The 15,121-nt window shown below is 44.8% G+C and overlaps 2 protein-coding genes across 2 annotated transcripts; both read right to left on the bottom strand.

Annotated features, from left to right (window-relative positions):
• Positions 1–217: 217 nt before the first annotated feature.
• Positions 218–8,723, bottom strand: csnk2a2a (casein kinase 2, alpha prime polypeptide a). Its single transcript, XM_046396500.1, has 13 exons — positions 8,441–8,723; positions 6,584–6,963; positions 5,490–5,601; positions 4,535–4,636; positions 4,300–4,350; positions 4,056–4,115; positions 3,607–3,690; positions 2,888–2,998; positions 2,699–2,800; positions 2,257–2,357; positions 1,379–1,527; positions 1,010–1,097; positions 218–658 (listed from the first exon to the last, which is right to left on the bottom strand). The coding sequence occupies exons 2-12, from the start codon at positions 6,688–6,690 to the stop codon at positions 1,024–1,026; spliced, it is 1,053 nt and encodes a 350-aa protein (XP_046252456.1). The 5' UTR covers positions 6,691–6,963; positions 8,441–8,723; the 3' UTR covers positions 218–658; positions 1,010–1,023.
• Positions 8,724–9,366: 643 nt separating this feature from the next.
• LOC124063132 (zinc finger protein 319) lies at positions 9,367–14,435 on the bottom strand. Its single transcript, XM_046396474.1, has 2 exons — positions 13,963–14,435; positions 9,367–12,848 (listed from the first exon to the last, which is right to left on the bottom strand). The coding sequence occupies exon 2, from the start codon at positions 12,698–12,700 to the stop codon at positions 10,919–10,921; it is 1,782 nt and encodes a 593-aa protein (XP_046252430.1). The 5' UTR covers positions 12,701–12,848; positions 13,963–14,435; the 3' UTR covers positions 9,367–10,918.
• Positions 14,436–15,121: the final 686 nt, after the last annotated feature.

Here is a 15,121-nt window from a genome sequence, read left to right as displayed (position 1 = left end):
TGATTAGAAGCGATGGCGTTTGCTGTCGGTCTGACGGTGACAACAGAACGATTTAAGCCTCCTGCAGCACAACCCGATCTAACAAAAACTCCATTTTAAATTATAAAAACGTTTAACATCCACTGGTCCACTGCCATTAACTCTCCAGACAGCAGGGACGACCACTTCAGTTTCACTTCCTCTTATCGGTCCCGAGACAATAAAAGCCCAACAGTAGTCTTTAAATAAAAATGGTTTATTCTCTTTCAATATAGCTTTTGTTCTATCCATAGCAGAAAAGAGCCTCCATGCCACTCAGTGCTAAAACCTGGAACTGGATCTCAGGTCACCACAGCATCGTAATGACGGACAAATGTCTTTACAGCACAACACCGGCTTGATACTCATCCAGCAACAGTCATTTCGCTCACGTTAAAAACAGGCTGAGGGAGGTGTTGGAGGGGGGAGGGGGGAAGGGGGGGCAGGTCTGATTTCAGATCTGATGGATCTGTGACACGGACTGAGCAGCATCGATTCCCCGGGTTTTGTTGGGAGAAGTTTAATCCGTGCGTGTTTGTGTTTGCTGCAAAATTGACATCTTGCTCCAGTATGGCTGTTGGTGTGGAGGCAGAAGTTTCTGCCACGAAAAGGTCACATGTTGAGGTAACAAAGATTCTTCCTGATTGGACAGAGGAGGGAAGAACAAACAAACAAACGAAGCAATCAGAGGTCAAATACTGAGAAGTGATTCGCCTCTGAATACTGCAGTGCAGTTCAACAGCACCACAAACTACATCATCCGAGTACTGCAAGAGTCAAAAATAAACTCAGAATAAAAAATAAGTAAAGTATCTGTTTTAAAATTAAAGGAGCTGCTTAGCAAAAATCTTCTAAAAGACCTGCGTTAATGTAATGAAGGTGGGACTTCCTGCTCAGCGTACCTTAAATCCCACCGAGTGTGCGTATATACTGTATGAACATACACATAAACGTTAGAGATGTATAAACAGGTGTATGCCGTGTGCGTTACCTGCTCTGTGGTTATCATGTTGCATTGGAGCTGCTTATGGCCTTTGTGCCGTCTGTGTTGGCGTTTGCGTGTTCCTTCACCACAGGATCTGAGGGACAAAGAGACACTTTACATGGACAAACTGTACCAGGAATCAATCAAGCTGACTATCCTGGCTGCAAACACCTCTCATACACGGCCTATGAAGCCTTATAATCACCTGTCATAAACTGGTCACAGCTGAGAGAAAACATCCCACTGACCTGCAGCTTATTTTTCAAAATTCAGAGGACTCTGTTTAGAAGTAACGAGCTGCACCCCCTTCCTTCTTACTACCTAATGAGTCCCCAGTGGCCTGACAGGCAGGCGGACAGTGTGGGTGGTACTAACAGAAGTACGGGTGCTGCATGGCCTCAGCTGCTGTCAGCCTCTGCTGGTGGTCGTAGCGCAGCAGCTTGTCCAGCAGGTCCAGAGCCTCCGGACTCACCAGGTGCTGGTTCTCTGACTGGATGAACTGCTCCCAGCGCTTCCGTGTTTGCCTGGAAACCAACGACCAACACTGAATCTGACTGAAGTCTAAGTTTAATGTGAAGTATACAAACATGGTGAGCGCTTGTCTGACCGGCTGATATTCCTGCAACAAACGATCATTAAGCAAAGTGAAAGCAAAAGGTGCTCACTGATGACATGAACATCTTCCCTCAGCTGTCTTGAAACAGAAGCATTATTAATAAACAATAACAGTCAGTAAAAGACTAAATTATGATTTAAGGCTGAATTCTGTATTTTTACATAAACAGCGGATCAAATGACTGGATGTAAAGTTAAAGCTCAAAGCACAACAGCTCAGCTCTTCAGCCAGTCGTCTTGGTTTTACGTCTGCGAGTTTACTGTTTTGCTTCACTCTTAAAAATCTTGTTTGTTTGTGCCAAAACGCTCTGATGAATCCACTGCACACAGTGGAGCATTTAGCAGCTAAAGAGACAAATACTTTACCAACGCGCTGATAAAGACCAAAAGGAGCTAAGCCGAGGGTAAATACTGGATGTGCAAGTGGGTGTGTGTTTGTGTAACATGCCAGTGTTGTGTTTACAGCTTTCTGGCAGAAAAATCAATGAATGCTGTTTTAAATTAGGAAATAAGCTGAGGAATCTGAGGAGGCGTTCACTGCCAGCTTTTGGTGCGACTGGAGGCGAAGCACTGAGGTTTACTGTGGCAGACTCAAACATCCATCTGGATGAGTTTCTGCCGGCGGTGCTGATACTCACTGTCCCAGCAGGTCTTTGAAGCGAGTGTCCAGTTCTATGTGATATTTGTGCAGGTAACCGAAGAGCTCATCGGTGCCGAGAACCTTGGCGATGCGGACCAGCTGGAAAACGAGATTCACAAACATTTACTACATTGGTTACACACTGCGGAGGCATTTTATTACAATTACAAAATGTCCTCAAATGTAAGCGGGCAGTTTAAGACAGGCTGGGCTGACACGAGGGTCACACTCCCTGTGCTGTGTCATGTAAGGTGCCGCTGACTAAGCATAATCTAAACCTGCATTCAACAAGCTGGAACCTGCAAACTGAAACCACTGATTATCACAACAGTTGGCAACTAATTTTCTTCGGACCGACTGACTGATGACTGCGGTTTCCTCTTCAGCTGATATGTTGACATGTGAAAGCAAATGATATGAGTGTTCTCATTGCACATCACCTGGTCGTAGTTGTCCTGACCGTGAAAAAACGGCTCCTTCAGAAAAATCATGCTGGCCAGCATGCAGCCCAGACTCCACATGTCCAAACTATAGTCATACATCTATGAAAGAGCAGAGCACACACAAAGAGAACTGATTAAAAGGAGACCGTGTTTGCTCCCACATAAATCCTCTGTAACAGCAGGTACCTGATAGTCCACTAGCAGCTCGGGGCCTTTGAAATAGCGGGAGGCCACCCTGACGTTGTATTCCTGAGCGGGATGGTAAAACTCTGCCAAACCCCAGTCTATAAGACGCAGCTGTGACACAGACAGGAAACACTCAACAACCTGCTTTACTCTGCACGGCAACTGTAATGTAAATCCAACAGGAAATAACAACAGAAAAACATTTTTTACTTGTACAAACTCGGGAAATAAAGCAGCTAAACCAGGATACAAACTCTTACACTTTATTCAAAGATAATGAAGACTTTCTGAATCATGAATTCATTACTGTGATACTGATTGTTGCTGTGATACTGAAGTTATCAGTTTATCTACTGTTGGCCACTTGGGGGCAGAAAAGCAAACTAAACACTGAAACGGCTGCGTGTTGCACACCCAACCAACATGAACGCTCTCATTCATGTGAAGTCGTGTTTTTGGTCTCTGCTGACTCCTGAGGAAAACATCTGGCTGTTTAGCTGCTAAATGCTGCACTGTGTTCACCCGCTGGTTGATGAAGCTGACGTTCTGTGCCAGCAGCCTGCCGCTGGAAACGCCACAGCTTTGAGGAGTCCTTCTCACTATGGGTTACAAGCTAAATTGATCCCTTCTTCATATAAAAATATGAACTGCTGCATTTTCTTGCATGCTGTACTTCCTGATTCGTGTTGTGTGATTCTTGACGGGGTAACTAGAAATACCTTTCTTAGCTGGTGGTCGATCATCACGTTGTGGGGCTTCACGTCCCGGTGCATGATCCCCATACTGTGGCAGTAGTCCAGAGCCTTAAAGGAGAGCCAGTCAGTCTATAACCATCATTTGTACCACTGCTCATGAAGCCAGCACGGAAACAACCTCCACACACCATTTTCAACATCGATTAATCCCTCGTTTTCTCTGGCGTTTCTTCGCCAACAGTTCAACACCGACATTCAGCCCACAGAGATACGAAACAAAGCAGCACATCCTGACTTTTCAGAAGCTGCTTGATGAATGTGTTTTCTGAGCATTACTTTACACTCTGCTTCCTGTCTAATAAGGCAGACGTCGTCTCGTTCACAGCAGACGTGGCACCAGAAAAGCGGTGTTTAAATAAATGAATGAATACACAGCCCTAAGACGAGGGGCGATGTAAAGCAGATGTTTTTACCTTGAGCAGCTCATACATGTAGTAACGGATATCGTAGTCTGTCAGCTTCTGGTAAAGCTCCTGTGGGACCACACAAAGACGTCGTGTTTTAAAGGTTTGGAAACATTAGCTCAGCAGGCCTCTACATATGTGCAACACTAACTTGAGTGTTATGCGTGTTATTAATAATGGTTATCAATGCCTCTGCATGGATGGTAACTCTGCAGGTAGTTCAGCATGTGTGACGTCGGCCAAACTTAAGTACCTTAAAATCTGTGTTATTGATGCACTCAAAGACAAGCGCTGGTGTTCTGGACTGCAAAGAGAGGACAACATGAGGCTTAACTGAGGAGAACAGCAGGTAGATGGTGACCATTATCACTGCATGGACAGACAGACAGACACACACACACACACACACACACACACACACACACACGACTGGATTACCGCAGCTGACATGCCAACATGCAGGGACGTGAGGGAGGAAACTAACTCACCACCGGGTCTTTGACTGTGTCAACCAGGCGGATGATGTTGGTTCCCCCACGCAAGTTTTCAAGAATTTTGATTTCCCGCTTGATCTTCTTCTTCTTGACGGGCTGCGGTTCCAAATGAAGACACACATTCAATATCACTGAAACAAAAAGTAACTGCAGAGAACTGAGTTTCTGATGCGCGACACGCCAAACTGTTCAGAAGCTGCTGGAAACGTTAACTTGTAGCCTGTCGTGGCGAAACTTTTCTCAGTGTCGCTCGCCTTCCTGTGACCCGTCACTCGCTGAAGGACGTTATTTTTACACATGAACTGAGCTTGTAAATGACTTTTTTTCCTGGTGTGCATATATTTGCTTTTTCAGGGCAGTGAAATATTTCTGACAGTTTAAGGGTTTAATGACACTGCGTCATGCTTTAAACCAAAGCAGCTGAAGGCAGTGACTCCAGGTGTAATGCAGGTAACCTCAGGTGCAGCCCAGTCCACATATTTATTACTAAACTGAATAGAAATTGCCAAGTTTACTATGTTTTCATGTTGCAGTTTGATGATGATGTGTGGCCTGACTGCAGTTTGGCCATCTGTACTCATCAGAATCTATGAGATGCACGTATAAAAACTGTGCATATTTATACTGAAGAAATCCTTCTGATGTCCTCCAGGTGAGTCGACACGTCACGCTGAACAGGATTCTGATGCACAGAAACAAGCCATTCTGACACAGGACTGGACCTCCAAGGTCCAAGGCCTTGTGCTGAGAGTGGGAGCACAGTCTCATAGCAAACGCACTTCTAACAACAACACGGTGCGAGTTAAAGCAACTCTAAGAGGAAACAAACACCTGGAGAGCGTGAGTCAGCCGCGATGGTTGCCCATAACACAATGGACAAAGGAGGGCCGGGGGCAGCGCTGTCAGATGGGGAAAATTAACAAAACAGCAAAGGAAGTATGGAGCTCACCTTGAGGATTTTCACCACCACCTTCTCATTGTTGGTCACATTTATGGCCTCGAAAACTTCACTGTACTTCCCTCTGCCCAGTTTACGCACCAGCTGATAGTTGTCTTGATTGCTGAGAGAGAAAGCAGAAACAAAGGAAATCAACTTGTGACCACAAACAGTGATCTCCTTTCCTAAGAAAACTGCTCAGTTCATCAGTAAGAAGAACTGTGCTAAAAGAGTTGTGATTCTGCTTATCAAACATCCTCCAATGTGAAGATTTACTGTTTTTTGCCTTATTGTTGTAAACTGAATATCTTTAACTTTTGGACCGTTGGTTGGACAAAACACGTGAAGATGTCAACTTGAACTCCGTAAACTATTGCAGGTATTTATTCAAATCATCAAAATTGTAATCAGATGATGTATTCATAAAAATAATCTAAAGATTAATTTAGACTTTAAATAATCAACTGCTGAAGTTCTAAAAAGGTGGCATTTGATACCAAAATTTCCCCTCCACACTGTGGTGATTATTTTCATTATCTATTAATCTATTAAGTGCTGAGGTGGCAGTGTCAGAGGATAGTGAAAAAAGTCCCACACAGGCTCCCAGAGACCACAGAGATCTCGTCATATTGATCGTTTTGTCCAACCAACACAGAAAAACAGCAAATCTTTACAGTAAAGAGGCAGGACAGAGCAGATGTTTGCCATTTTTTGTTGAATAAATAAATTCGAAAATCATTCTTAGTTTACAAAATTTCAAATTTAGATTTGAAAGAATTTCCCTTCGTCGGGGATAAATAAAGGAATTCTGATTCTGTATAAATCACATACTTCTTGCTCATTGTATTTCGTGGACCTTCAAGGAAATGGCTTCTATTCGACTGCTTTATCGAGAAAATTATATTTTAAAATGCACCGATTATTAAATCCAGTGCTGAACTTCTACGCTGCTGTGCTGCTCTGATAAACTTTCTGCTTGACGTATTACAGTTGATGCAGATGTTCTAATTTTGTGTGCTTTGTTAAATTCAGCAGCGACTCTGGTATAACTTTGTGTTGACTGTGACAGTAGAGAAAAACTGAGCTGTGAATCGCAGTAACTGTACCTCCAGTTTGGCACATGTGCATCATAGTCCCAGTACTCTCTGTTCTTCTGTGTGTTGACATCGGTGTACACCCGAGCCTTGCTGCTGGCCGGCGTGGATCCGGGCATCGCTAGCTGTGAGGCTCCGTGTCGAGGACCTTCCCCTCCCTCTGAATACCTCTTGGCTCGATACTGGAAAGCAGCGCACCGACTCTTCAGAAGACGCGGCTCTAAGATCTCCGTGCTGCGCTGACCATGGGATTTGGCTGCTGGCGCCGTCTGATGAAATGATTCAGGCCGGTCTGAAGCAGCTGTTGTGCAGACTGACAGAGCTACAATGACTGAGTGTGCGACGCCCCTGAGGAGGATGTTGATGGGCAGGATGTGATGAAGACCCGCCAGCTGCAGGACGACAGGGGACAGGAGAGAGAGAGGACAGGCTGACGCAGAGGACAGAAATGCAGATTAAAGGATGCCAAAACAGGCGCAAGTTCACTTCTGATGCAGGGCTGCAACTAACCACTAACTTCATTTTTCATTCATCTGAAGATTATTTGGTCTAAAAAACAGTAAAGCACAGGATTCTGTAATCAAATTGCTTGTTGGTATTCAACCACCAGACTAAAAGCCAGTGAAGTTTAGTTTTGACAAAAGCATCAAGTCCTCATCTTTTTGACACTGAAACACTGAAGTGTTATCACTTAAAAATGGACTCTTGTTGTCACACTGCTGCTCATAACGGTCTCAGACCCCATCAGCCCAGGTGAACTTGAAAACTAGGGAACAATGGAGAGCTGAAACGGTCTAACAACCACTGGTCAGTCTGAACTATGTGCCAGTTTCCTGTCCAATATTTTATCCCTACCAGATCCAGCTTCTCTCAGCTGACACACCATTTTACCATAATTATAATATATAGTAATACAAATGCTTTTTGTCAAACCAAAATGGTCATATCACAGCCTTTTCACCCCAGAACACATTGGACTTTATCCAATTTAAAATATGCAATCTTCAACCAAAATAAAATCCTAATCCACTGTGGACTACATTAACAAAGAAAGAAACAAAAAGTCAAGCCCAGTTTCATATTTCCAATAAATTTATTGTGTTTGTGTTAGACTTGTCCAACCTGCAAAATATCAACAATTAGATACCACACACTGGCTACAGCTCCCTTGTCAGTTCAGATGAGACTTGTGAAAGCTTTATTAAATGGCCATTTCACTGCATTTCCTCGAACCACAGAGAAGACCAAACACTGCTTTACTTACTGTTTAAAACCTATTTTCACATTTATAAGATCTTTATTTAATCAGTGAAAACGGCCAAACTAGAAATTTCACTACATTTTCTCAATCTGGGCCCCATTAGGCCTGCCTGAAACGACACAGGACTTGGACTCGTCAAACCTGGACTAGATTAACACGGAGACTCCCTCGTGTCTTGTTTAGTTTGGTTTCCCAGTCAGAGCTAACGTTAGTCCCCTCATTAGAACCAAGAGCCAAAGCTTTAAGTGAAGTCCGTCACGACACGACACGGCCCTTTTCCCCACCAGATATCTACTGTTTACACTAAGACGAGAGAGTTAGCATTCAACTTCATGGTTATCGCCAATTTATCTTAACATTTGATTGCAACATTTGATTTGATTTTTAACGATAACATCACCTATCCGGTTAGCTAGCTACGGTGACCTAGCTTAGTGAGCATAACTTAAAAATCAGAACATTTTAACCTTGAAATTAAGAAATTCAGATTCGTGTATATCGTAAATCTCATGTTTTCTTGTAAGAGAGATATTTGTAGACTACAGACTATTAGTGCAGACATTTGTGAAAAGTGAAATCAATAACGGGGCTAAAGTTAGCCGGCTAACCTCGTCGCAGAAATGTCCGAGCTCAGAGGAAGTCCGCCCGACATGAACGTTAGCTCGTTAGCACCTCGTTAGCGGTACGATGCTCTCCGTAAAACCACGCAGCACCACCAAGGTTAAAAACTATTACTAATGTGTGTAATATCACCAGTATCAGTAACTTGATAATTTTCTCGGGTGGGTGCTGCTGGTGGTACATCTAGCAGTGTTCTTTAGCAGAGCCTGGACGGTCTTCCCTTTTGCAGTAAACATCACCCGGAAGTAAATCAAGCGGATCAGTGACCAGCAAAATGTTCGTGGCTAATATTTTGAAATAAATATATTTAGGAACTTTAAATGTCATTTGCAAACTTATTGATTTGACTTGACTATATTCTGCCATAGACTACATCGTAGATACCCGAATCATGAGCTGAAGTAGGAACTTTAATTCCTGTAGTTACAGCTTAAAAGATTAGCCGATTTATCAATTAGTCAATCAACAGAAAATCGATCTGCAACATTTTTTGATGGGTATTTGTTCGTTTTAGCTTTTAGTTCTATTTTTTTTAAAAGAGAAAATAGCAGCTTTTCAATTCCAGCAACCGTAAGTTGTGACAGGCATGTTTCCATGACAACGAATCATTTAATTATAAAAGTGATTTTAAAAAAAGTTGCCAGCCAGACATTTGTTTCCACATAATGAGGCGGCAACTACTGATTACTTTTTTAAAAAAAAAATATCTTCTAATAAAGTTCAAAATATCAGGAGACATAAAAAATAACTATCACATGCACATCACAGACAAAATCAATCTTATCTGCATGTTAGCTGTAAATGATTAACAATTAATAATGAAAACAATAGCAGCTAATAGAGTAGCAGCTCTAGTTTTAATGGCCAAACGTAGCAGAAGCAGGTGTGCTAGAAAAAACAAGGTACACCTTTATTCGCATAAGGGTGTTTTATTTTAATTGTCTGTATACAGTATGAACAGGAGTCTATATTGATATCCTTATGTGTAAATCAAAGCTTCATTACACTCGTTCACCTCCACTTGGGAGGTTCTGAAGCAGACTCACCATGGCACAACCACACAGTCCCCGTCCCATCCCCAGCCCCGCCGTCGACCCCTTCGCCTATCATCTTTAACTCCAAAAACCTTCTTTTAAATATACTGCAAAGATTGTACAGAGTATAGAAACCCACACAGTAAACTAAAGTACACAAATATTTTTACTTTATGCCCGGCATAAACCAACACATAAATTGCAAGTTTGAGGCTACTCGGATTAATCTGCTGAACATCTGGTGAGGACCAGGAGGAGGAGGCTGGAATCCTGTGAGGATGTTACAAGGCCAAATTCTTTGAAATAAAATACGAAATAAAATTACTTCTGTTAGATCTATAGAACAGTAACTAATGCAGCTAAGTTCGTGGCAAGTGAACGATACAACGTTTTGAAGTCTTGTCAGGTGAAACCTCGCAACAATTCATCGGCAACTCAAATCAAAGTGCTTGCAAAATACTGCAAGCTCATTCGTGGTGAATACAAAAGCAGGTAACATAAACACTATACAGATTTCAATGTTTACATAAGCGTATACACACAATCTATAATATAACAGAGTAGACTATGCCATGAATCAGTAGTCATAAATATTACATTGTGCATGTTCTATTGCACATGTCAAGTGTTTGTATGGCATGATAGGTATGGGTTAGTTACCTAGATGTCATTTGTTTTAATACAAAGATGCAACAACACAGATTTCATAGGACACGGGCTATACATTTTCACAAATCCACTTTTTTTCTTCTCCTTCTTAGGATATTTTCCTAAATAAACCAAACCTATAATACAACAGTGATATTAAAGTGTGATAAATATTCATGCACAAACAGATGATACTACCTAAGATCTAGTATGTGAAAAGATACTGCTGCACAAGCCAGCCGTTGGATACGGATGGGAGGTTTTCGGTTACGCTGGACATGAAAATGATCAAAACATGAAATGTTGAGTGATGGGGTTTAAAAAAAAAAAAAAAGGCACATGGATTTCAGAGGAGCTTACACATGAACACACACATCTGACAAATGCCTGGAAGTTCTTGCCCTCTTTTCCAACAACAGAATCAACAGTTACAAAACAGACAATCACATGCAACCACAGAATAAGGTCCCACACGCACTACTAAACAAAATCAAGATCTTCCCACATTTCACGTTACATGCCTTTCTCATTCTGTTCAAGTTTTTCTTCCATGTGTTCCAAAACAAGTCGAGGGATCCTAATCGCCTGCGGGCTTCGGGCGCTTTGCCCTTTACTCAACGAAGGATGAGGATGAGCTGAGTCTTAACTTTACCAATGCTAAAATTGATTAAACATAATTAACAGGTGCAGGTTTTAAACTACAGAGGGGAGAGCGGAGGCTGGCACAGGTTGCTCTGTGGGTGAATTACATGTTTGCTTCCCAGGACTGAGGAGCAGTTCAGTTCATGGGATGCAGGGGGCCTCAGGGAAGCTCTCACCCTCAGCAGTGTGCTGCACCGTGTGCTCCTGGAGAGCTGTGAGGTCAACAAAACGCTCTCCGCACCACACGCACTTGAACTGTGTCTCCCGCGAGTGAACGCTCTGGTGCTTGGCCAGGTGCTCGCGTTGCTTGAAGCTCTTGTCGCAGCTGGCACACTTGAAAGGCTTCTCCCCGGTGTGAACTCGTCGATGGCGCTGCAGTTCGGACGAGTACCTGAAGCGCTTTTCACAGTCGGGACACTTCAGCGGCTTCTCGCGGGTCGGGTCGCAGCGGTGCTGAACGAACTCGGAGGACGAAACAAAGCGCTTGTCACATAGGGAGCATTTCAGCGGCTTCTCTGTGCAGTGCGAGTTCTGGTGGCGCTGCAGCGTTGAATTCTTTTTGTAACCTTTGCCACACACATCACACTTGTAGGGCTTCTCCACTTCACCACCGCATTTGTGCCTCAGCAGTTCTCCTGACTGGCTGAAAGACTTCTGACAGGACGCACACTTGAACAGACTTTCCATACCGTGAACCTGCTGGTGGTAAAGCAGGTGGGACGGCTGGAGAAAGCCCTTATCACAGAGGTTACACTTGAAAGGGCGATCAGCTGGATTTTTGTGAGTACGACGGTGGCGTACGAGAGCATACTGCTGTTTGAAGCTCATCTGGCACTCCTCGCACTGGAAAGGTCGCTCCTCCGAGTGCGTGCGTTCGTGCTGCCGCAGGTCGGACGGGCGCTTGAAGCTCTTTCCACAGGAACCGCAGCGGAAAGGTCTCTCCCCTTCTGGCTGGCACTGATGGTGCAGGAGTTCAGACGACTCCTTAAAGTGCATCTCACACAAATTACACTTGAAAAGGTGCTCGCCCGAGTGAGCGTACATGTGCCGCACCAGGTGAGAGCGGTGCTTAAAGCTCTTCTCGCACACGGCACATTTGTACGGCCGCTCAGAGCTGTGTGTACGCTGGTGGTGCGCTAGATGTGAAGACTGGCTGAAGCTTTTATCACACGTGTCACATTTGTATGGCTTTTCACCAGTGTGTACTCTCTCGTGGCGGGTCAGCTCTGACAAATGCCTGAAGGCCTTATGGCACACTGAGCACTTGTATGGCCTGTCTGGTGCAGAGGCCTCAAATGCGGGAGGAGACGAGGCACTGATCGCCGCACCACCACTGGACGTCTCACCAGTGGAGGGCTGCTGAGGATTGGCAGCCGACGAGGTTGGGGTGACGTTCCCAGAACCTGGCCGGTACGTTTTCTCACAGATGGAGCACTTCATGGGGTTGTTTCCATTGCCGTGCGAGTTGTGATGCTGGGCCAAGGAGGTGAGCAGAGAAAAGCCCATCTTACACACACCACACACAAAAGGTTTCTGCTCCACCTGCACACACTGATGCTCCAGCAGGTCCGTCGCCTGGCTGAAGATCTTCATACACTGAGTACACTGGAAGGATCGGTCTTGGTTCACCATGCACTGGTGTTCATGAGGGTTGGCCAGGTGAGAGATGTCGTGGCCACAGGCTCCACATTTGTGCCCTCTCTCACCCCCTACCTGTAAGGAGGGCTGCTGGGCTTGAACGGAGAGCTGCTGCCCATGCTGGGGCTGCTGCAGCGAGGTGTCTGGCTGCAGGACGACTCCGTACACAGTGCAGCCCAGAGGGTTGTCAGTTCCCTGAGGGAGCGTGTGCACAACCGAGGGAGGAGCCACCGCATGTTGCTGCTGCTGCTGCTGCCACGCCTCCGTCATCCTTCCACTTCGCATGCAGGGATTCAGCACTCAGCAGATGAGGGGGTTCCGCTGCCAAGCTGAGAAGGTGGATGTGGTTTGAGAGGAGAGGTGGCAACCGGCACACGGAGAGCAGAGTGCTATATCTGTGTTTACCCACGTCTTTTGAGATAGGGGAGAAATCCTAAAGGGAAGAGACACACACAGCATGTTACTAAATGAACTTCACATGTGTAAAATGTCAATACAGAGAGTAAACACATAGCAAGGTGTTCATAGGAAAGTGCAAGGCTGATGATCTGCCATTACTTCCAACATGATCCGTTATAAACAGCAATTAAGGAGCCTGCAAGCCTTAAGACGTGTGTTTACATTTCTGCAGGGGAAGCTACTGCATACAGTGTCAGAATAATGTGTGTGTGCCCGCTGGATGTCAAGTCTCGCTTGTGGGGAGACAGAACTGAAACCACCTAAATAGCTAGTGAGGCCTCTAACTTGTTCCTCGTTTATTCAAGGAACACATCTAAAGGGTATTATGTTAATACTGGTTCAGGTCTGGCGGCTAACACGGTAACATCTGCACAGTGGAAGCACTTTCTTTAAGCGAAGTTCGCAAAACAACAACAACAACAACAAAAAACAGATAACGCTGTAGATAAAGCTTCAAAACCAGTATTGGGCTCCGTGTATTTCCTGAAACACAACATCGGGGATGTAATTATTCCATTTCCCACTTCTCAGGAAACGTGAGTTTTAAAGGTTATGCGAAGCAAATGTATAAAGATATCAGGTGTGCTGTGTCCCACATGTTTTGCCGGAGATAAATGTTATCTTCCTACGGGGTATTTAATCATAGTGTTTCTCTCTCAGGACGTAGCGACGCGACGTTAGCTTGTCAGCGTAGCTAGTAGTTTACGGCTAACTGCTAGCTGCGGCTAACGTTACCAAACAACAGGACTTCCTTTGAGATTATCGCCCGCTAGTTCATCTGTCAGTATAAAACATTCCGAGCCGCTTTTGTAGCGCTACAAACTGCCGACATTAGCTAAAGAACAAAACGACAACGGCGGCTGAAGCACCGCAGTCTGTAAGCTACCGCCGCTTCGCTTGAGATTCCGCTTTATGAAAGGCCACAATACGTTTACTGGTCTAACGTTTGATACGAGCCTTCACTGAAAGCGGACCCCAAATCAAACTAGGCCTCCCCGGAGCTGCAAGGGAAAATTCACCTTCTGAAGCCGAGCCTCACACATCTGCAAAAAACACCATTTACTAAAAATAACACCACGGTAACTCACTCGAGGTCCTTATCGGCGATTTTCACTGTCGTCTTCAGCCTGGGGTCGACAATCTTCGGTATATTTAGGACTCGGAGGACCGGCGGTACAGGGGATGCGGTTGAAGCCGGACGCCATCCTCCTGCAGACGGACGGACACCGGAAACCGCCACGCAGTGAGCTGTCGCCGCGGACGTGTTGCCGCTACAGCCGCTCCATGCTGGAGGTACAACCAGAAGCCCCCAAACTGCCCGTGGAGCTGAAAAACTGCCCTCTGAGTTCGTTACCGGAGCATTCAAACAAACACAAAGGCCAATATGAGCCTGTAAGGTATTAGCGAATGTGTTTCCCCAGCGGGACAGCAGGGGGCAGTGTTCCACCCCTTCAGGCCATGCAAAGAGCGACCAGTCTCACCTGTCTCACCTTCAGCCTCCTCTCACTGATTCACCTGTAAAACCGCACAATTACGAAAACATCAGCAGTGGAAGACGGATTCGCATCTTTCACTTCAGCCAGCAACACCGCACTATACCGTAATTTATGTGTGGGTTGTGTTTTGTTTTGTAACCAGTAATTGGTCAAATAAGTGGAGTGGAGTGAGAAGTACAATATTTCCCACTGAATTGTTGTGGAGAAGAAGGATGAAGTGCCAGCAAACAGTTGAGTCTTGAGTAAAGTTCTTGCTTTCCCCCACTGACTGTTGAGGAGTGACTATAAACTGATCTGAAAAGTAGTAACTAAAACTATCACGTGAATGTAATGGAGTTAAAATGAGAACATTTTCCATCTCTTTTCCATATGTTGAACTCATGGCCTCAGTGCAGAGACGCAGTAACAGACCTCCTGATGACAGCAGCTGTTCTCCTTTAAAATGCTGTTAGTTTTGCTGCTGAGGTCGTCTCACGGCTCGAAGAAAAGGCTGAACTCTTCATTAGAATCAGAAAGAGCAGGAGTCCGACTGATCCCCTCCGAGGTTTCAGCCCAACAGGAAAACAGCAGGAGGGCAGTTTCATTACAGCCTGTTTGGCAAACCTCCACTTACTGACATTCCCTCTTTTCTTGTCCCTGAATTGTTCTTCAGTTGGAGTAAAGATCTAATCTTGTTTTATTTCTTTTGAGGAAGGATGAAAGAAGTACTCAGATCTGAAGTAAAAGTAGAAATACCACAGTGGTGGGTAAC

This window comes from Scatophagus argus, chromosome 1 (assembly GCF_020382885.2).
Source record: "Scatophagus argus isolate fScaArg1 chromosome 1, fScaArg1.pri, whole genome shotgun sequence".
Taxonomy (NCBI): Eukaryota; Metazoa; Chordata; class Actinopteri; family Scatophagidae; genus Scatophagus; species Scatophagus argus.
Note: the sequence above shows the minus strand (reverse complement) of the source record. Positions and strands in the feature narration are given on the sequence as shown.